The 21,881-nt window shown below is 40.5% G+C and overlaps 1 protein-coding gene across 1 annotated transcript; it reads right to left on the bottom strand.

Moving 5' to 3' along the window:
• Window positions 1-482: 482 nt before the first annotated feature.
• On the bottom strand, window positions 483-20,827 carry LOC127631460 (protein phosphatase Slingshot homolog 2-like). The gene is made up of 14 exons (XM_052109572.1): window positions 20,188-20,827; window positions 14,819-14,931; window positions 13,810-13,874; window positions 13,592-13,713; window positions 13,045-13,110; window positions 12,876-12,941; window positions 11,825-12,019; window positions 9,953-10,046; window positions 8,932-9,060; window positions 7,860-7,906; window positions 7,615-7,761; window positions 6,960-7,160; window positions 4,946-5,828; window positions 483-3,460 (listed from the first exon to the last, which is right to left on the bottom strand). Exons 1-14 carry the CDS (start codon window positions 20,313-20,315, stop codon window positions 2,201-2,203), a joined length of 3,516 nt encoding a protein of 1,171 aa, XP_051965532.1. The 5' UTR covers window positions 20,316-20,827; the 3' UTR covers window positions 483-2,200.
• Between the last annotated feature and the right edge of the window lie 1,054 nt (window positions 20,828-21,881).

Raw genomic sequence — 21,881 nt, forward strand, 5'->3', positions numbered from 1 at the left:
GACAGTGAAATGACCAAGGGAGGGAAACTATTGCCCACCCTAGGTCAAAATGGCTGTTGTGAAAGTCATACAAATTCATTACGAGTGCAGTCGTATGATATCATACGAATTAGCCAAATTTTGAAAAGTTGTACAAGTCCTTACGATTTCGCTGTGAGTGTAGGTTTAAGCATCTTCATTCCTACTATTATCTTTGGATTTTTTTAAGCATAACTGCGCCTTTTCCAGAATGAATCAGCAGTCTGACAACTTTGACTGCATGATGAGCCAACCACAATGAATATTATGTATCCGTGTCAGTCTAGGCAAATATTGTGAGGAGAATATGCAAACATATTAGACGCTGGTTCACATGAAAATGTGAAAACTTTTTATTGAAAATGAATTTTGGACTACATTTAAAGGAATATTCATAGGTCAATACAATACAAGCACAATCTAGTATTCATGGCATAATGTTGATTACAAAAAATCAACACTTAAAACAATTTAATAAAAAAGGTTCCTGTGAGGCACTTGGAATGGAAGTGAATGGGGCCCATCAAAAAAGCAGATAAAGACAAATAAAATGATCCTTAATACACCAGTGGCTTGTTTTATGCCATCTAAAGTGATCCAATCGATTTTGGGTGAGAACAGATCAAAATGTAACTCCTTTTTCAGTATAAATCTTGAACGTGGTCTCATTGACGACTTTACACTTCCTATAGCGTCATCTGTAATCGAGCTTGAAATCATGATAATGGCCAAAGATTGCAATGGAAAGATGTACACTGCAATTTTGGTCTGTTCTCTTCAAAACCGACTGGATCACTTCTGAGGACATTGGAGTCGAATGGATTCCTTTACTGTTGTTTTTAGCTGCTTTTTGGAGATTCAAAAGTACTGGCCACCATTTACTTGCATTGAAATTACCTACAGAGCTGAAATATTCTTATAAAAATCTTTGTATTTTGCAGAAGTCATACACATCTGGGGTGGCATGAGGGCGAGTAAATATTTGTTTTTATTTTTGAGTGAAAAAAATCCTTTATGGTAAATTATTTTATCAAATTCTAAGCTTCACATATCTGCCTTTAAACCCTCAAAAATGGTCCCATTCACTTCTATTGTAAGAGCCTCACTTTAATGTTGATTTTTGACTTTTTTTTTTTTTGGTTTGTTTTATTGTAAAGAAAATGAGGGATGAGTCAAAATAATTTTTGTGGTAATCAACACTACGCCACAAATGCGATTGAGCTTAACTTGTATTGAACCCGGGATATTCTGTTAACAGTCTCTCACCATTTATCTTATTTTTTTTTTAAATGGTAAAGCATTAAGGGTGTGCTAAAAACAAAGGAAAAAAAAAGTTGAAGTTGCATTCCTGCAATATGCATCATTACTTCTGTCCATAAAACTTCCAATCTAGATTTGACTTAAATTTATTTACAGCACGGAAACGAATAATATTTTTAAATGAATGTGTTTTAATCTCAATTAAAGTGAAAATGCAGTGACAAAGGCAAAGACAACACTTCAGGAACGCAATGCACAAGCACTCCCGGCTATGCATTACATCATGTTGCACTACTGCTCTTTGCCACATAGCGGCGCTGTTGTTCAAACGAAGCAAACCTCGACTGTAAATAACAGCTCTCTCTGAATGATAATTCCTCTCGAAAGTAGCATGGTCTTTGTAATAATGTTCCAATCCTAAAGAGTGATTATACTTTTAATGCATCAACCGATCCACAGAATGACTGACTCTGTCAAAAATTGTTTTAAATAAAATAGTGCAGTTTTATTACTTTATAATCACAGCTAAAGCAAAGGATAAAAAAGTTGACAAAAAGATTCAAACAGAATCATGACTCCACATACTGTCTGACATACATTCAACTCTACCGTTCAAGCCAGTGCAAAAACATCTACATAAAAATTATATTTAAAAAAGTTATAAAATAAAACCATTAAAAAGAAAAACAAGAGTGTAAAGTGCATGTTTTAAGAAACAACCCCCTTGTTTTGAGCTTCTACCGGAAAGATTCTGAACACAAATCAACATACAAATCAACATACACACATGCCCTCATTCAGACCTACAATAGCATAAATCATCAAAAATTCAGCTTAGACTTCGCTTAACGAAACTTAAGTGGTTGCAGTCTGACACAGTTCTTCACGCCAACACATGCGGCATGTGAAAGTTCAGTAATCGTCACATGGTGTTGTACAAAACAGTGACTGTCTTTTTCTTGTCCATTGCTTTGCGGATACGGCGAACAGGGTGAGACTTCACATGCTGTTGCTGCTGTCGTGTGGACACAGAAACGGTGGGTTGGACGGGGGTCTGTTTATGGGGCTCAGCCTGACCAACTTGCTGTGGGCAGGACGGTGAGAGGTGAGTGGAGCCTGCAGTCCTGCCCATCTCCATCAAATGGATGGCAGACTCAGGGGAGGAAGGGCTTTGAGGTAGAACCCGCTGCTTTTTGTGGGCATCATCATGGCTGTGGGTGAGTAGTAGGGAGTGAAAGGTGGATAAAGAGAAAGAGGAGGGCTGATAAATGCCTGTGGCGGCAGGGTGGAAGTCCCAGTCGCTCAGGTCATGAGTAGAGAGCTCTAGCCGGTCCAGTTTAGCAAGGGATGCAGAGCGTTTCATGAGTGAAGGAGGGGTGAGGCCAGCCTGTCTGATGCGGGCCTCAATTTCCATGGCTCTCTGCCAGACCACAGCCGATTTGGGATCCAAGTGTTGCTCGCCCTCAATTGAGTCCCGCTGGCCCTGGGGCCACTGGTTCTCCTCACCCTGCCCAAGTCCTCCAGCCTCATATAAAAATGCCTGGAGCTCTCTGAGAGTCTTCTGGATCTTCTGCAAGTCCTCACTGCTATGTGGAAGCCTCCTCTGGGGCCTTAACAGGTAATCAACGTCCGTTTCCAGCTCGGTCACACCCTCCAGCCACAGCAGAGAGGACGAAGTTGAGCTAGGCTCCAGAGTGTGGTTCAAAGTGACACTCCCTTCTAGATACACCGAGAAGGATGGATCAGGCATTATACCTGAATCCTCATCATCAAGCACTTTAGTGTCTCCATTTCCATCTGCAGTCTTTTGGGGCTTAGTGCAAGTTGGGACCACTGTGCCCTCTGCCTGACTGGAGTAGGACCGAGGACAGTCTGAACATGGGGATGGAAGAGGAGAGCGAGGTGACAAAGCTTCTTGACTCTTACGAAGTATAAGTTCCAGTTGCTCAGTGGCCCGCCGCACAGAACCCGTGGGCCTGTCGGAGGGAGAATGTGGAGCTGAAGCAGTTTTCTCATCCACATCCTCCAGTGTTGCAGTTTGATGCATGGTGCGTGCCAGTGGGGGACTGCAAGGGTGCGATATAGACTCCAGTTCAGTAACTATATGACGCACAAACATGCTGTTGTCATGGTGAGGGGGGTGGAGGTCTGCATCGCAACTGGTCTCTGAGTGGGCGTGGCACTAGGCAGGGGAAGGAGAGCAACTGATTACAAAAAGGGACATTTTTTTATAATCCACATTGTTCAATTTCACTTTCATTAGACAGGCTGCCAAATTAAAATAATTTGTGTTAATCATTCATGCTTGTATCTTTTTCCACAAACTGAATGTCTATGGACAAGCACATATTTGAGGGCTAAAATGCATTAGAACACCACCTAAATTTAAGATCTGTACATTGGATGGATTGTGATAGAGAAAAAAAAATATATTTTCTAGTGCTTTCTGTCACCTAGTAGAATAAAATGAGACTTTGAAAGTGAGATTGAGTGAACAGAACCAGAATTACATGTTGAGAAATAAAAAAAAAAATGTAAAACACAGAATAATATTTATGAATAATTGGGAGTATTTTCTTTATTTGGGCGGTTCCCTGAGAAATTAGACCCATTTAGTGCAATTAGTCCACAGTATGTGTGAATAGTGAGCTTATAAATTTGAGTGTGAAAAATTGCAGGCAGCAGCCCAAAAATGAGTTTAAAGGGTTAACAAAAGAGGTATGCATAGCAGAATGACCAGTGGCCGTTGTCAAACACCAAAAATAAAGTAAAAAATTTAACATTAAAAGTAGACTACATTTGATTTGGGCACTCTACTCCAAGTTTTCTGAAATCATACAATAGCTTTGTGTAAGCATCAGACCAAAATGTTTGAAATTTACTGAAAATGTTCCCCTTCACAGTGGCTCTCAAATCGTATGCATCTGATTATATATAAATAGACTGTGAAGGCATATTGCACCTGGTTTGATGGCAAAAATGTGAAAAGCAATTGGTTCGCCATTGGAAAACATTTTTTAATTTTGCGGTTCTCCAATGTTTTTTTATTCAGCAGTTTGAATATGATGGCTCCTCAGCTCCTGTGGTATTATGGAAGAGTGATGTGTCCAGGATGCATACTTCAGAATCTCACCGAATGTAGCAAGTCATCAAAATATTTCTCGCCTACTGTTACGGAGGATTCAGACATATTACTCAACTGACATATTGCTTTTGACATGCAACATAGTAGGGAAGTATGCGTTTTCTGACTGTTCTGCATAGAAAGCCATTAAATGGCTTCAGAAGTCTTGGAATATTGTGTACAAGTCATGTGACACTCTTTTATGTTGCTTTTTTGTTGTTTTAGAACTTGACAGTATCACCCAAGACATTCTGCCTTATTTGCCGTTTTGGATGGATGATTGGAATAACATGGAGGTTTAGTAAATGATTATTGAGTTATAATTTTGTGCAAACAATTCTTTTAACCACTGGTTTACATAAGCAGGAAGCAGCATTGCAGTGACATCACTTGCCTACACTTCCTGTACCAAGATTTACTGTTTGCTTGATTAATGAGTCATTCTCTTTTATGTTTCAGCATGGCAATTTATCTTTAAGGCATGACAAAACAGGCAGTGCAGTATGCTGACAGATATCTTTTTAAGTGAGAGCCAACTCTTACCTCATCTGCTCCCTCACTGGGGTTCTCCAAAGGCGGGGTGCATCTGGAGTTAGGTACCCGCACAGCGGTCGATTCAGAAAGCAAGTGTTGCTGACTTTCCCGAGACAAGCACAGGAACTTCTCTCTGGCACTAAAGAAGTCTATGCTATCTGTGCTGAGACGTAACGCTACGGCTACTCCCAAAACACCATTGAAGTTCTTGTTATCATCACTGGAGACAAGTCCGAGTACCACAGGGGCCTCTGAGGGGCTGTCAGCCTTAGGAATGCTCTGAGCACACTGATTCCCTTCATCTTTGCTGACAGCATCCAGACACAGTTCTAAGCTTTGCACAGTGGACTCCAACACTTGATAAGAGTCATTTTGATCAGGCGTGTCAAGGGACAACTCAGGGTCTGTTTTTGGCTCAGGTATATGGAGAGACGATCGGGCAGCGAGGTCTGGAGTTGTATCCCCCTCGCACTCTACCGGTAATGGAGAAGTAGCAAGGATGTGGAGACAAGGAGGAGGGTGAGGATGAGTGACAGGCTCGGTCACTGCTACTTTCAAACGAGAGTTCTTTGCCATATTCTGCTCAGACACCGCAGTGGCTGCCCGCTGCCTGGGAAGAGGTGGGAAAAAGGGGTCCTCATGTGGCAGCTCAGAGACAAGTTGGTTTTGCTTGGACGAATCATCCGAGGTGGTATGTAGGTTGCCCACCATGGGTTGTGTATGGCTAAGTGTTTCTAATACAGCCATGCCCAGCATTTGCTGAATGGAAGGACCGTTGTTGTTGTGAGGGTCAGTGCAGTCCAGCGAGCGTGGCGCTTTGCAGAGTGGCTTGTGACCCTTTGACAAATCGCTGTCTGAGTGGGAACGCCACAACTTGTTATGCCTCTGTTTGCTGGAGTAATGAACAAGCATGTCAGAAGAACCATTAAATATCAACATTAAAGGTGAAAGTAATTTTTTGCCACTACCATCACCAAACAGAACTACAAATCCCCCCCACACACAATTTCATGCAAAGACAAAACGCAGTAACTACAAATGTTATCAAAATTGAAAATCGGGTCTCTAAATGAGCTTCCACAATACTTATGTTGGGCCGTTAATGCTCTACTACATGGCAGCATCAAGCACTGCTTTGCCCTCCAAATGAAAAGCACTGATGACAGCCAGTCATGGAGGGGAGATTTTATAAAAAAGGTAAAAAGTTAGGCAAGTTTGTCGAGACAAATTTTGATGTTACCTTGACAAAGCCTTGTCTGAATGTTAAACTAGTTTTAAAAGTTTGATGGTTATCCAGACATTACAGTAAGACAAACAGCCAGCTAGCTAGACAGATACTCTATTTAAAGAGTGAAACAAAGCAGATTAAGTCCTCATGTGGGTTTGTTAACATATACATTTTTTAAAGTTGGAGTTTGAATTAACAATCATTCCATTGGCCCATTTGAACATTCCGTCAATGTAAGACTATGGGATTTTTATTTTTGATCATCCACTGTGTGAAAATGGGAAGTCTGATCAGAAAAAAATCAACCCACGAATGGATAAATTAAAGTTGTCTTTGCATATCAAACTGGGAAAGGAGAAAGTATTTTAGGGCCGTAAGAATGAAAAGCATCACCATTTATGTCGGGTGAATGGTGACTGATCTTTCAAATGCACAGAGTAGCTTGGGGTGTGTGAATGGGAATACAAACACTGAAAACTAAGTATGACAGCAAAAGCTGCACAACAAAAGGAATGTGGAGAGACAGCTACCCCGACCTAACTCTCACATGAGATCACAATAGCAATGAAACCAAGAATCTTCATTCAATAGAAACTTCAACCACAGTCTCTGTTGATCTTCTTTAGACCAAAAGCATTACATGTAATCCAGAATCAATGTGTCCATAAGGGTATTCTTTGGGTCTTTATTCAAAAGGTAAGGGTGTGTTTTGATTGTGGGATAAAGAAATAATTGCATAAGCATTTTGACCTATTGCTCTCTCTGTATGTGCGTGTGTGTGTTTGTGGTCTGTACCTGGCTAGCAGGATACCCTGGTATTCTTCCAGCTGCTTCATGAAGGAGGGATTGGGTTTGGTGACTGAGCGACGTTTTTTCACATGGTCGAAGGCTCTTTCTAAGTTCCAGCCATACTCCTTCATAGCATATGCGATCACAGTCGAGGCAGAACGACTTACTCCCATCTTACAGTGCACTAGACACTTTACCCCAGCTTTCCTACAACATAAGACATTAAAATGGATATTTCTGGTCCTGGATACTGATTGGTCAAAACAGCATTCCAGCTGTGTATTAATTTAACCCAAAGTAACAGCTATGACAAAACACCTGTTAATTAAACTCCAGTGTGCATTACTGCACAGCACCCACATAGGCCAACTTTTAAACGTAATACTTTATTTTAATTTAACATGCAATTTTTAATGAACAATTTTGTCCTTATTGCATTCATAAAAAGGCTACAACATAATTGAAGGCACTCAAGGCCATGCTATATTGTGAATATAGTCACAGTTGAAGGGGTTCCAATGGCATTTTGGGTCCTCTTTCATACCTTACAGCTTAATTAAACCACACTTCCAGCAACTTTATATAGACCCGTAAACTAAAATTAAGATTTAGATTTTAGATTTCCAGGTCCAGATAGAAGATCTCAGTTTTTGTGACTTACTTGGCTTTGGTAATGAACTTGTAGGTGTCATTCCAGTACTCCAAAAGGTTTGTGGCCTCCTCGTCATACACTCGGATATTTTGGTACTCAAAAAGCCCAGGGAAGAAATTATCAATCTCTCGCGTCACATTCAGGATGTAGCGAACTCTGAGGAAGTAGGGGGAGGTTAAATTAACAATGACTGCATGCTGCTGAGTAGATGTATTAATTTTTAAAAAATGGCCAAGAACAACAGTGTTGCTTACCCACTGTTCTGCAGCTCCTCAAGGTTAGACGCATTCCACTCAGAACCCTGAAAACAACCGGAAAACAAGTTACAATTGACCATCTTAAAGACTGTGTGACTGTGCATGAATTCACAACCATCAGCACTATTTGCATGACACTATTAACATTGCATTATTACCACCCAAGGAAAGCTGATGGTAACTGAGGTATATCAAACATGAATGTTAGCGGTTTACATTTTGCAGTGATCATGGAAGCAATAATTGTAGCCAGGCAAAGAAAATTGGGATTTGGGAGCCTTAAGTGTCAGAATCTTGGACTTACAGTAAAAACCTAGTGGTGTGCATGCAGCATCACTCAAAATCAATAGCTTTCTGTTTCAGATCCATTGTAGAAATTCACTATTCACAATCAGACATGATTAATTTCATCCAAGAGTGAAATGTCCAATAGCAAGACGATTACTGATTGAGTAGTATTCAGCTGGTCATGTGATTCTAAAAAGGCAGCCCCCATGAGGGTGACACTGCCCCATGTAGAATAAAACAGCTTCTATATGGTTACTGAAATTATTAGAGTCCTCATCTCATGTGATGACTTTAAACATGCATTTCAAAAATTTTATTAATTTATTTGCGAGTACAATTTTTTGAATGGGGAAAATATTACTGAGCACCTTTAAGTTCGCAGTCCGAAAATGTTACATTTGATCAACAATAATTTTGAGTGTGTCTTCACCCCCCAAATATAATATTTGGCTCGGTGAATCTGGAGCCAAACCAATGCATTTGCAAATAAGCAACGCAGTTTACATTTTACATTTACATTTATGCATTTGGCAGACGCTTTTATCCAAAGCGACTTACAGTGCACTTATTACAGGGACAATCCCCCCGGAGCAACCTGGAGTTAAGTGTCTTGCTCAAGGGCCCAACAGTGGCATCTTGGTGGTGCTGGGGCTTGAACCCCCGACCTTCTGGTCAGTAACCCTGAGCCTCAACCACTGAGCCACCACTGCCTTAGGTTAATCAGTTAATCATTCTTAGTGAACTTCACTGAGTGTGATAGATAAGGGGGTGGCAGACTGACCAGATAGACATGGTCGAAGATCTCGGTGGGACTGTCCATCTGGCCCAGAATGACAATCATCTCATTATCAATAAACTCTCTGAACTCCCGCAGGTTACAGACCATTTGGATCTCCAGCTCTGTGCGAATCTGAAGAGGAAAAACAAATTATAATAATACATTACAGGGTGAATCTCACAAAAACTGTCAAGAAATGTCCATGACATATTTTATGAAATGAAAAGCAGTTTAATGCATTGTGACATTATAATAGGTTTATAAATCCATTACAGTAATAATTTTGTATTTTTTATTTATGTGTATTATATAAAAAGTACATTTGTAGGGGGCCTAGGTAGCTCAGCAAGTAGAGACGCTGACTACCACACCTGGAGTCACAAGTTCGAATCCAGGGCGTGCTGAGTGACTCCAGTCAGGCTTCCCAAGCAACCAATTGGCCCGGTTGCTAGGGTGGGAAGAGTGACGTTGAATTAGCCTCCTCGTGGTTGCAATAATGCGGTTCTCGCACTCGGTGGGGTGCATGGCGAGTTGTGTGTGGATGCCACGGAGAATAGCGTGAGCCTCTACACGCACTAGGTGTCTGCTGTAACGCGCCCAACAAGCCACGTGATAAGATGCGCGGTCTCAAACGTGGAGGCAAGTGAGATTCGTCACTACGCCACCAGTCCAGACAAGTTAATTTTCATTACTGTCCTCAAGTAAATGTTTCATTTCACATTAATAAAATACTTTTTTTTTTCGTTGCTGTACTGGCAATGTTCATGATGATCCACAATTTTACTTAATTTTCTTTATGAAAATGTGATTTAATGTTTTGTTCCCTTTGATTTGGGGAGAAATCTGACCTTTTTTGTAAGATTTATCCTAAAACTTCTCAGCACTATTCACAGAATCTGCTTGTGGTATTAAAGGTCTCCAAATCTGATGGGGTTTACTTTCACTGGATAGGATTTAATAATGAGTTTTACTGGAGAAATTAGACCCATATAGAATAAAGACAGTGTGCAGTGGATGTTCGCACCTCTTTTGACGTGACGTTCTCCAGGTCCTTCTGCATCATGATCTCTCTCAGCCGGGTCTTAATCAGTCTCTCCGTGCGCTCCCTCTCTGTTGGCCTGCGCGCATGAAATCCACAATCATAAATAATCGTGTTTGGATTCAATGGGAGGCGTGCCTCCCCTCATATGATTCTTTGTAGGTCTGCGTGATATTGTTTGAGAAGAACTTCACAAAAAGATCTCAGAACAAACCCTTTGTTTGATTTCAACAAACAATTTGACAATCAAATCTCAGACCTCAGCGACAGCATGTGCAAACATGGTAAATGTGCGTCATCCCTGGGACTCTTGCGTTAGGTTCACCATGGGACAAGTGTCCCTGCCCTGAAAGCAACACAAGCTCTGATTGGCTCCCAAGGGACTGCACTGTGTTCTTAATCACTACCAGTAACCCTAAAAACACAAGCTAATGTAGGTCAACACCCTCAGCTGGTGGCTGTGTGCATAAGGGCAATTGACCTTGGTGAAAAGACTCTGTTTCACATTTCACTATGCGGGAAAGCCAAGCATGTTTACACATACTGGCTTAATTGACCTTTTAAGAATGGGCCAGGCCACTTAGCTTCCTCAAGAAGTGACAGTGTAGAGTTACGATTCATTATGTTACCATGAATATCCTTGTGAACCACCCATGCAAACTTATAGCAACTGACAAAGCAAGCTTGACACAAAGCAATTTACTTTAATGCCATGTCTGACACAGGCATGACATGATCGCATCAAGCAGAAAATCTTAAATGTAAATCTGTGTTTTTATTATAAACAGCCATGATGGAACATTTTGCAGAGCTCTGCAGTTTCAATTTCTGTGCCATTATGCTGGGTAGCCCTGCCCACCATTAAATCTCAGTCCAAAATCCACTCCACATAACTTTATATTAAACATCAAATATGTTTTGATTGGGTGTTCTTGTGCTGCGTCAAGCAGCATTTTCACTCTCAGTGTGGACAAAGAAATTGCTTGGTGCTGGAGACTTGCATTACGTGTGGTGTATCTCTTAGTTTACGAAAATTAAAATGCATTCTTAGATGGGCACCTTTCCATGGTATTAACAGACTGGCTCAAATTTCACCACTAAAGAGCTCACCTCTCGAGGAAAATCTAATATCTCTATGGCTTAACCCTGCTGGCCCCCATTAGGGTCACTCGGTCCAGAGTGTCTACAACTAGTAGACCGACATAATTTCCCCCTCCCCTTTTCTCAAGCTTGCCTTTTCAGGCCACCTGTCACCATCAGTCAGCCCCTATACCTATCGGTCTCGCCCATTTTTCCGACTGTAAATCAATCCATCTCAGCGTGGAGCTATTTAAAGCCAATGGCCACAGTCATGCCAGCTAAAGCTAAAAACACATGCATGTGGGAACTGAGGGAAATTTCCCCCCACATAAAACAACTGTTAAGGTCAAGTCTTGCATCCAATATTGCACCATCTGAACGCTGTGCATCCAAGAAAAGAAAATCAAGGAGTTAGCAATGTTTGTCTCATTGATTTGGCAGTAACATGGAGATCTATTCAGGGAACATCCTCCTTGTGTTTCTGCGATGCAATCTCGCCCCCTTGGCCTATATCATTGTGCTTTGCGCTTGCATAGATTAAGAGGGGCCGTTGGGAGTACGTGCATGCATATCTTGGTTTTCCAGAAACAAGGACTGATTCTCACAAACACTGCGGTTCAGCTCTATTGACTATGAGATAGTAACTGAAGTTTAGTAATCAACTATCAATGTAAATACAGAAAGCACATGCGCACCATAACAATAACATTGATTCATAAGGACACTGACCCTTATACAAAGAAGTGAGAACTATGTATGTGTACATGCGTTACTCACAAGTCTGTGAAGAGCACGGGGGAGTCTGCCCGGTGGGACTGCACGTCTTGCATGGCGTTCCACTCATTGATGCAGTGTTGATCGGAGGTCACACGGCTCTGATAGTAACGGGCCCATGTCAGGAAGTGACTACCAGGGTAGTAGTTATGACATCGGGCCACCTCACAAACCTTATGCAGTGACTGCAAGGCAGCCCTGCAAGAATGCACAAGAGAAAGTACATTCATTTCACATGTATTCCATTTCAATACAAAGGTTGTGGGTTAGATTCTCAAGGAGCACTCATACTGCTAAATGTTTACCTTGAATGTACTGTTAAGAGACATTTACAAAAAACATGTTGTGCATCCATTAGTGCTTTTTTTTCATTGTAAATGTGTGCTAGAAGAACATATTTGACTGTTGCTCTGCGTATCACAGTTTTTTTTTTCCATCATCTCATACAGGAGCGCAGTGTTAAAGGTGAACTCGGTAACTTTTTGTTTGTGTCATCTTGGACTTACATTTACACCTAGTGGTCAGTAGTATCCACCTCAGTAGTGTCTATAAAAGCATTTTTAAACTCCAGTTAACTTCCAGTAAGAATAAATGACTGTGATTGGCCCATCCTGTCCAGCGCTGAGAAAAGACTGAGGGATTAGAGGATGGTGATAGGCCTTCCAAGTTCCAAAAGCACCATACAAGTCGTCCTTAACTCTTGTACCATATATATTAATGTTTTGGAAGCCATTCGATAGTGTTGTGTGAGAGACCGACTGAAATATCAGTGTTAATTCATCGTTTCCCCTATTTGAAACTGGCGCAAGAGACATCTTTGCTCTCAGCTGCACTTATGTAAACGTTGCTGACACTATTACATACTTTGTGCAGTTTGTGCTGCGGTACCTGCCAAAAGTTTAAACAAGGCAGGAGAAAAAGCAGAGGTGTAGAAATTGCACACATTGGTTCTTGCGTGTATGGTCACTATTTTTGCTGAATGTGTGGAAGTGATTTGAGAACGGGTCAGTCTTCCGCACCCCCTAACAATACCTTTGTCGTCATAGACACTTACCACATGGCCTGCACTGAAACTGGTTTGAAGACATGGACTCTGTTAACAGTGGACACACTGAAGCCCCTATTGAGACGAGAACAACAATTCCAGTGTGAATATTCTACAATAACTCTTTTGAACTGATGCAGAAAAAGCAGAACTTGTGTGTTTGTATGTTATGCTTTACCCGTCTCCATCCAAGTGTATAAGCGTATCGCTCCACAAGGGTAAGACCAGCCCCACTGTGCAAGTGCTGCAGGAAATGTATCACCACATATTATGAGTACTACCAATTTGAGCAGCAAAAACTTAACCTAAAGCCAAGTGTATACAAGACTGAAAACTCGCCCTTTCAAGTTTAATTTCTGTGACAAAAAGCGGCAGATCGTACTTGTAGTGAACTCGCAGTGCACCTGTGAGGTATGCTTCCACAGATTTAAAACCAATGCAAAAATGACAAACCTTCCTCCATTTATTCGCCTCTTGCATTGCTATATATGCAAACGTTTGTGAGAACAAATTTTGGGATCATAACTACAGTCGGGAAGGAAAATTATCTTGTAATGGACACAAATAGTAGATAAGTAGTGTAAAGTGCTGAACAACATGACAGAATACAAGAAACTGAGTCTTTAGATGTGCCGGGGTGACAAGCTTCAGTCTTGTTTTGTGCGCTTGGTTTAAAGATGGATCGGCTGTAATGAAAGCTACATTAAAGCATCTGCAATACTGACCGGTCTGAATTGCTGAAGTCCATTCCCAACACCACGTTTTCCTCAGTGTCCTGTCTACAATTGGTGGACACGATCACCATGTAGCGAGTACGCTGTGGGTAAGCACTCTCTAACCGAACAGCCTATGAGAAAAGAGACAGAAATGTAAAGATCACCATTTTTTTCATTGTGATTTCTTGATTGTAGTTTGAGAAGTCGGGAAGGTGATGGTATTTTACCAGGCGGATGGTGTCTACAGGGCGCAGCAGGGTGAACATGGTCTGCAGATGCAGCTGAAGGTCACCTAGGGAGGAAACAGGAACAACCATAAACCTCAAGATAAGGAGCCACAATCAAAACTTGGCTATGTGAAATTTGCATACTACAGCAGAGTCAATTTCACTTCCTCTAATAAAGTTCCTTGTCTGGTTGATGTTTAATTAGCTTGGCTTTATAAATCATGAACAGAAATATTCAACTGGTTGGAGAGTTATAAAACATGGAAAGCAAGATTGTTACATACAGTGGCCCCAAAAATTACATGGACATTTAAGCCACACTTTAAAATGGTATAGATGTGGTTGCATTATATGCGATATATCAAACTAATTGGCATCTACAAATAAATGATGCTAAACTATTTCTGAGAACTAGAACTCTGAGAACTTCAAGCCATTTCTGGAATTGCTTTTAACCAACAGGTCCCAGGGTAGTTTGAGTGGATATTCCGCTAAAGATCTCACAGATGTCCTAGCAGAGTAAGCACAGGTGTAGTTCATCACATAACTGTGGACATGTTTCACAACCACAGGAAGTGCCTGAATATTTTGATTTTGTACAGATATCTTTTGGGAAAAATCCTAGTTGGAATATTTGTGCCAACTATCTTTAAAATAAATACCATTTGGTATCTAAAACAAAGATATTCATATATTTTTAAATGTGTCTTGAAAGCCAAAGTATACTTTAGTTGTCCACGTTGCTAATCGGAATGCACACAATATGCGTGAAGCAAATTTCTTCACCAGCACAGTCTGCACGAACTGTCTATGCATGTGGCCCAGATTATCCCAACACAGGGACAGTCCTCCTCTGCGAATGTGCCTGTCATTGAAAGTCATAGTGTGTATGCGCCAAACACGTTCATATTCACTCATGGTCAAAAGAGTATACTTTGAAAGGCAACGTGGCCAATCAGGTGTTATCCGATTCAGAACGCAGAAAAAGAAAGTAAACCTGATTTCATACCTGTGTGTTTGTTTTGCCGCTGTGTGATGTGGGGTACAGCAGAAGTGGAGGAGCCATTTCCACACGGGAGGAAGAGGGCGGCACCTTTGACGGTAAGGAAGTTGTCGCTAATACTGATGAAAAGAAAAAGAGAGGAGGCATACATATTATACATATACCAAAGTTAAAACCCTGCACCAAAAAGAAAAAAAAAATTGCTCAGAACAAACACAGTTACAATTTCAGCTAAACCTTGACTGCCTGAGGCCTGAAACATACTCCATGCAAATGTGAACCCAATCACTTCCAACTACGCACCCTCGATTTTAAGCATTTTTGTGTTTTGAAAAGTGTCAAAACAAATAACTCCGTGTTGTCACAAGAGGTGCCATGGCAGACATTAGTGTAAACTGTCTTGTATGGTCTCCAGTTCTCTTTTTCAGGTCAATTCCCATCATGGTGGAGCAACAGTTTGAAGAGAATCTTGGATAACAAGATATTTGGAAGTAACTATCAGCCCCTTTATCACTGAGGTTTGTTACTGCCACAGTAATGTAAGAATGCATTGGAAGTATGTACAATGGGACCACCAAGCATTTGCATCAGCGTTACAGCACTTGCACGGATTATGTTTCTGGCTTTACACCATCACTATTATAGGTGCAATTTCAGACCTCAAACTGACATTGTAAAAGAAGCGAAGAGGCTCAGGCTGGGACGTTCATGCATGAGAGAGAGGTTGTTTCCAGAACTCACTAAGGAGTTGTTTTTCATCTGTGTGCCGTGGCCTCTGCCCGGCAATGGCTCAACAACAGAGACGTGTGACTTGTTACAGCTGTCATGTACTACCTTTAACTTAGAGACTAGAGGCCCCTCTCAGAGAATAAAATAAATTTAAAAAAAACTGCTCCTGTATTATATGGCACAGGCTTTGGACTTTCCACATCTGACTAAAAAACAAAAATCTCAAAGTAACTACTTCTGAGGAATTAGTGTTATTCTGTGGAAAAGCAAGCCCATGGTCAACATCCACTCTCAGGGTTTCGGGGGAGAAAGGATTGTAGAATAGGAGGGAATGCAAGAAGCCCAGGGAATTCACGCCCCAAATAAAAAAAACAAACAAAAAAAGCATCAGGCTCTGTTGAGCTCATTTCCCATATCCCAGTCACCCCTGACCCAACTGTTTCCTCTCTCTCTCCTCTCCAGTTTTCTTTGTCTAACTCAATGTCAGTCACTTTTACAGCTGGGCCAAATATGCCTGAGAGATGCCTTGCGGTAGGGATGTGCAAAAATGTTTTTTTTTTAATATTTTTTAATCAACCAGTCAGTGGGTTGCCTGAACATCTAGTCAACTAATCGGGGGGCGTTACATAAGACACAATCTTCCATTTAAAAACAACTAAAAGGAACTTTTTTTCTTGTTATAAATAACGTTTTGACTATAATTTTTTAAGTTGAACTATTATTAATCAAACTCTGCATCTTTTTTAATCTTAAAAATGCAACCCTCATCGTGGGACACTCTAAAAACAATGTAAGGTGCAACACAGTGTATAACAACTGTGTAACACAGTGTATAACACAGTGTATAACAACAATGCAAGACATTGGTCTGAGAGTGAATGCCTGTAGCGGCTGTGCTTTAAAGGGGATACATACGTTTTACCTTTATTTTTTCCCCAAAATGTCTAACCAAAACAAAGCATGCTGTCAGCAGACAAAATGAAAGCTTGATAAAAGTCAATCTTACCAATCAGTAATCAACTACTCAACCATATTTACTTTTTTTTTTTTTTTTAAAGATAGGAACTCAATACACATGCCAAAAGAGAGAAAATAGGTCAGGAGAAAGAAAGGGGAATTTGAGGGTTTATTGAAAACTGTAAGAGTTTTCTTACTCTCCCACTTTCCAAACTCTCATAGCCTTTCTTGAAACCCGTCACATAGCATCAGCTATCAGCACTTGAGAGGATCCTAGCTGCAGTCTGATTCAGGGTAGTGGCTAATTTTACACACCCAAAAATAAACGTCAGGGTGAATAAATGCAGGACTTTTACATTGTTGGTAGCTACTAACAACTGATCAAGACTTCGAATAGTGTACATGCAGTCTGCAATACCCCAAAAGCTCAAGAATCCACCAGGTGGATTTTTGTTGCAAAAGTAGCACAGTATCCATGTTCAGGGAGCAGAGAAAAGGCACTGGGGCCATCCGATACAATTTCCACCCAGTGGCATTTCACCAAGGCAGACATGTAAGGGCATACACATACATACAGAGAAAAAAAGAAAAGAAAAAACAATTCTGATGGGTCAGACATGTCCTGTCTGCACTTGTCTACACCATGCATAGGAAGAGAGAGAAAAAAAGAGGGTGGGAGGGTCATCTTTTGGCATGGTGCACTGGACAGTACTTGTTAGGGCACACAATCATCACTATGTAAGGGGCCTTTGAGAGCCATGCAACAAACTGAGAGATGTCTGACCCCCACCTGTCCCTGGCCATATTAGTCACTCTCTCACTAGGGAAGAGATAAATATAGGTCCAGGCAGAAGGCCTGATGCAGATAGAGAGACAGAGAGAATTCTGTCACCTTATGAGATACAAATTAGGTCCCTTACCACTAACACAGAGAAATATGGTTATAGATATGATGACAGAGGGGTTAAATAATCCACTAGAGCTCAATTTTGACACTACAGGCCTAGTTTTTTAAATTAAACAAGACGTTGAGGCACTATTCTGGTTCAGATACGGTCCTACATTCTGACTGGCCCACATGGGTGCCCAATTAAAGTCATGCAGACTATGTTGAGGAAGAGAGGAGGGATAAATAAACATGGCTAGAAGCAGTCAATGGATGTGTTTAAAATACATTTTCATGCCAAGCTCATTGTACTTTAGAAAATATTTTATCTAACACACCCAGCACTCAACAGAAATGTGCATTTATAGCATTATCTCCAGTATACTGGTAGATGTTTCAACACCATCTACCAGTGCTTCTGTGATTTCACCAAAGCAAATTATGTTCTGCCATATTTCAAGAGAACTGTGGTGACATCAGACTTTCCAATTACAACAAAAACCCTTAAGCCTATTAAGTTCTCATATCTGACTTAACATGCAATTAGTCCGCTAAGACAAGTGCTTGCAAGTATGTCACTGGGTGCATGAAGCGACGGCTGGTACACAATCATGTTTCACACTGCAAGTTTCAACACAATACTTCCTTCTTGTAACTTACACCTGTAATTTCCATGTTAATCATTAGAGTTCGCAGACAAACACAAATCTATTCTTAGCTCATCTGTTTTTTGTTTTTTTACAGTGTACAGTATGAGGAATAGAGAATTTTACATGGTGCAATTTCAGCATGGGGTTTCCCATCAGGTATCTTTTGCCCTGTCTGTCAGACTGATACAACTAACTCTTAAGATAAGGTTTACAAAAAAAAAACATGCAAAAATCGAAGTCTACATATTTGCTGTTGGTAACATGGCCTGTTTAAGGTGTCAGTGAACAAGAAAGCGATAGGTGACGCAAACAAAGAATTTGCAAAAACAGAACTTCACTGTGGTGATTGAGTCTTATTAATTTACACATTTGAAGTCTATCAGGGTGAATAACTTCAATGCTGATTCCTCTACATAGGGAAGAATATGGATGATGCTGTAACAGTATTGACTGATGTCAGGTGACTGCTCAGTCAGTCTATAGACCGTCGACAAATAACAGTTCTATGCACAGAAACATAAAAGAACTGACACTAAAAATTTCACACTCAGCTTGTACCAAATCCTATTGCTGTGCACTCCAGCTGTTCATTTGCCGTTTCAATCTGACTGGGGTCTTTGAGACATGCAAAAGCTGTGGTCGAAACAAGGTACACATTACTGTAAAAAAGTTCAACCAAACAGCAAATTTTGATTTGGTTTGACACAAGAGTTGTGCAGTGGGACCATGCTGCTTCAGTTAAGTTTGTTTTGAGAGCTTGTTTCATCATCACTTTTAATCGTGGCATGATTTTTCAAAGAACAAAAAACTATATACTTAGTAAATTGTCCAGGCAGCTCTTTTCCATACAGTGAATGTTTAACAGTGGCTGTTAAGCTTCAAAAAAAAGTCTTCTAAAGCCATATGATAGCTATGTGTGAGGAACAGACCTCAATCAAATTTTTTTTTATTTTGGGTGAACTATCCCATTCACACACCGAATTTGCTTTTTGCGTTTTTAACCACTGCGCCATGTCTCGTCGTTTTTTAACGGTCTCAAAAAGGAGTACCATGTTTTTATATGCCATGTCAAGTTATCCAGTTTTCTTGACCCAAAGTTGGGCCGCACCATGAGGACTCCTGATTGCCGCTGGACTGTTTTCTGGCTCCGCTCTCCATAAGAAGCAATGTACAAACTACTGAAATGAGCGATCCAGATAAAGAACAACCACCATTTTAAGTGTTATTTGGAGTAGAAATTAATTCATACTTAACTACAATTAACCTCAGGCCATCGCTTCATGTCATCTGCCCAATTCTTAAACTTTGACATGTGAGGAACTGGCAAAAGACGGTCATTGCTACTCTGTGAAGTATTGCCACTATGGAGCCACATTTTTTTTAATGAGCAATTTCTAAAAATTCTATACACTAAACATCACATTATCTATCAAAATAAATAAATAAATGTGGAGGCGAATGAAAACACTGGAGACCCAAAAACATGCTTCTGTTATGAAACATAGAACACTTCTGCATTAAGGAAAAAGGTGGATCCCAACACTTACATTTGGGTGAACGGTCTCTTTAAGATCCTTACAATAAAATAAAACTATGATTAAGCTGAAAAAAAAGGGAAAAAAAACAAACACTAGTCAATTCAAGGGTAAGGACCTACATATCAAAGAGTATGCAAAAGTTAATACATTTTGTAATATCAGGTTCAACCAGAAAAACAGCCCAGTTCCTAGAGTTTCCTCTAAGAAAGTTGGCTCCCTCAAATCTAGTGCAACGCAAAACCAAAACAATATTTCAATTACTTTATATGGTTCTTGTAAAAAGGTGCGGCAAGGTTAGAGTCAATGAGTCAAAACTGTGAATCAATGTAATCTTTCACAACACATTGTTACGTCATTAAAGCTTGAGAAACATCCTCTTCTGATGAGAAGCGTATTTCGCAGTGTATTTACCGTCAGTGCATGCAGCTCCCCTTTAATTACTCTATGGGGAAGTTAAAGTCTTGTTTAAGCATATCAGTGGGGTAATAAAAACAAATCGCACCTAAAAAAGTAGGCTAAGAGATGCATGTAGAGATGGAGAAAGTGGAATATATGACGACATAAATGCTGTTATTAATCTACATAATTATGAGATAAACACAGAGTTTAACTTACAGCTGGTTGATCTGGTTTTGGGAAGCGACGGCGTTGTCGGAGAAGTACGGCATGATTTTCGCCCCGCAGCAGGAGCAGAATCCCCGGGCAGAGGAGCCCTCTGTTACCGCCACACTCTCCAGGGTCATGACGGAGGACTCGGCAGCCGGACAGTGGCCGGATATCCTCAGCAAGACCACTCACCCCTCAAACAGCCATGATATTCCCCACAAGATATAAAAAACAAAAACCCTGAAACAATAAACGGAGGGTGACTCTTACAAACTCAAGCGACTTGGGTGCCCAAAACCGGGTGTGAAATACGTCCAGTCAGTAAAAACAGTAATATATTTTTTTAATTGTTAATCCGTACGTAAGGCCTTAAAACGATACCAATGTAGCCTTTACAATAGCGTATCTATTAAAAACTAATGATGATAAAAAAAAACGTTTCTTTTAAACGTGATAAAAATGTGTAAACAAACATAAAAAAAACTTCTAAAATCCTAATTCACATGTGTATTAGCTCTTGCATGGGCCGGTGACCCACACGTAACACACACAGGCGCACTCTGTATGAAGTGCTGTGAGGCGCAATAACGCTTGAAATGATGGGAGGAGGAGCTGCTAACATGTGCTTCAGGAAGGGCTCCACTCAGGGCTTTACAGACAAACGACACATCAGGCTCCTGTGCAACGACAAAGCGCAGCCCGGAACACGACCACAGCTCTGCGATCACGAGTCTGGGGTGGACTGAAGTGCATCCTTCTGATCAGACTGTTGTTTTCCACGGGCAGTCTAGAGGCTCTATAAATAGCCAAGCTTTAAAAGTAAGATCCCAACAGAAAAAAAATAAATTCAGCAAGCCTGACTTAAACAACCAACAAACTGCTGGTGTGTTTGTGGGTGAATATCACAAAAACATGAGAGAATTAATGACAGAATTGTCATTTTTGTGTTAAGTTGAATTATCTTTAACTTCATCAAGATATTTCCCAGATGGCTTTAAAGTGAAAGTTCACATTTGCATATTCTGCCACATCACAGTGATAGACATGTCTGAGTTTCATAGATAAGCATCAGCCAGTGTTGTACACAACTGCAGCTCAACAAAGTCATACAGCAGGGAGTCAAATGTGATCAATGGTTCACTTTAACTTATTTACACTGCTGTTAAAGACATTTTCTGGGTTCAATATAAATTTAAGCGCAACAACCAGGTTCTATACAAGTTAAAGGTACAGTTAACCCAAAAATATAAATTCTCTCATAATTTACTCACCCTTATGACATCCCAGATGTGTATGACTTCCTTTCATCTGCTGAACTTAAATGAGCTCTTTTGATCTATACAATGTAGGGATGGTCAATATATTGAATATTAATGATATAATCAAGATAATTGTTCGGACGATGTAAAATTGACCAATATCGTAAATTTATGATGATTTTATGTGCTTTAATTTGGCCATTAAGTTTCATAAAGAGCGCATCTAGACTAATTTCACGATCCTTCAGGGTTGCACAATTAAAATAACATCAAAATGGCGAGTTTGTCATATGTGATTATTATTCCACAAAAGGCTGTGATTTAAAGACAGATAAACATGGTCTGTGTGTGATTCAGAACCAGTGACATGCTGATCTGTGTGCATGCGCATGTCGGCGCTCTCAGATCTGTTCACATTCATTGTGAAATCAAAGCAATGCAGGT

The sequence above is a fragment of the Xyrauchen texanus genome, chromosome 38 (genome assembly GCF_025860055.1).
Source record: "Xyrauchen texanus isolate HMW12.3.18 chromosome 38, RBS_HiC_50CHRs, whole genome shotgun sequence".
Taxonomy (NCBI): domain Eukaryota; kingdom Metazoa; phylum Chordata; class Actinopteri; order Cypriniformes; family Catostomidae; genus Xyrauchen; species Xyrauchen texanus.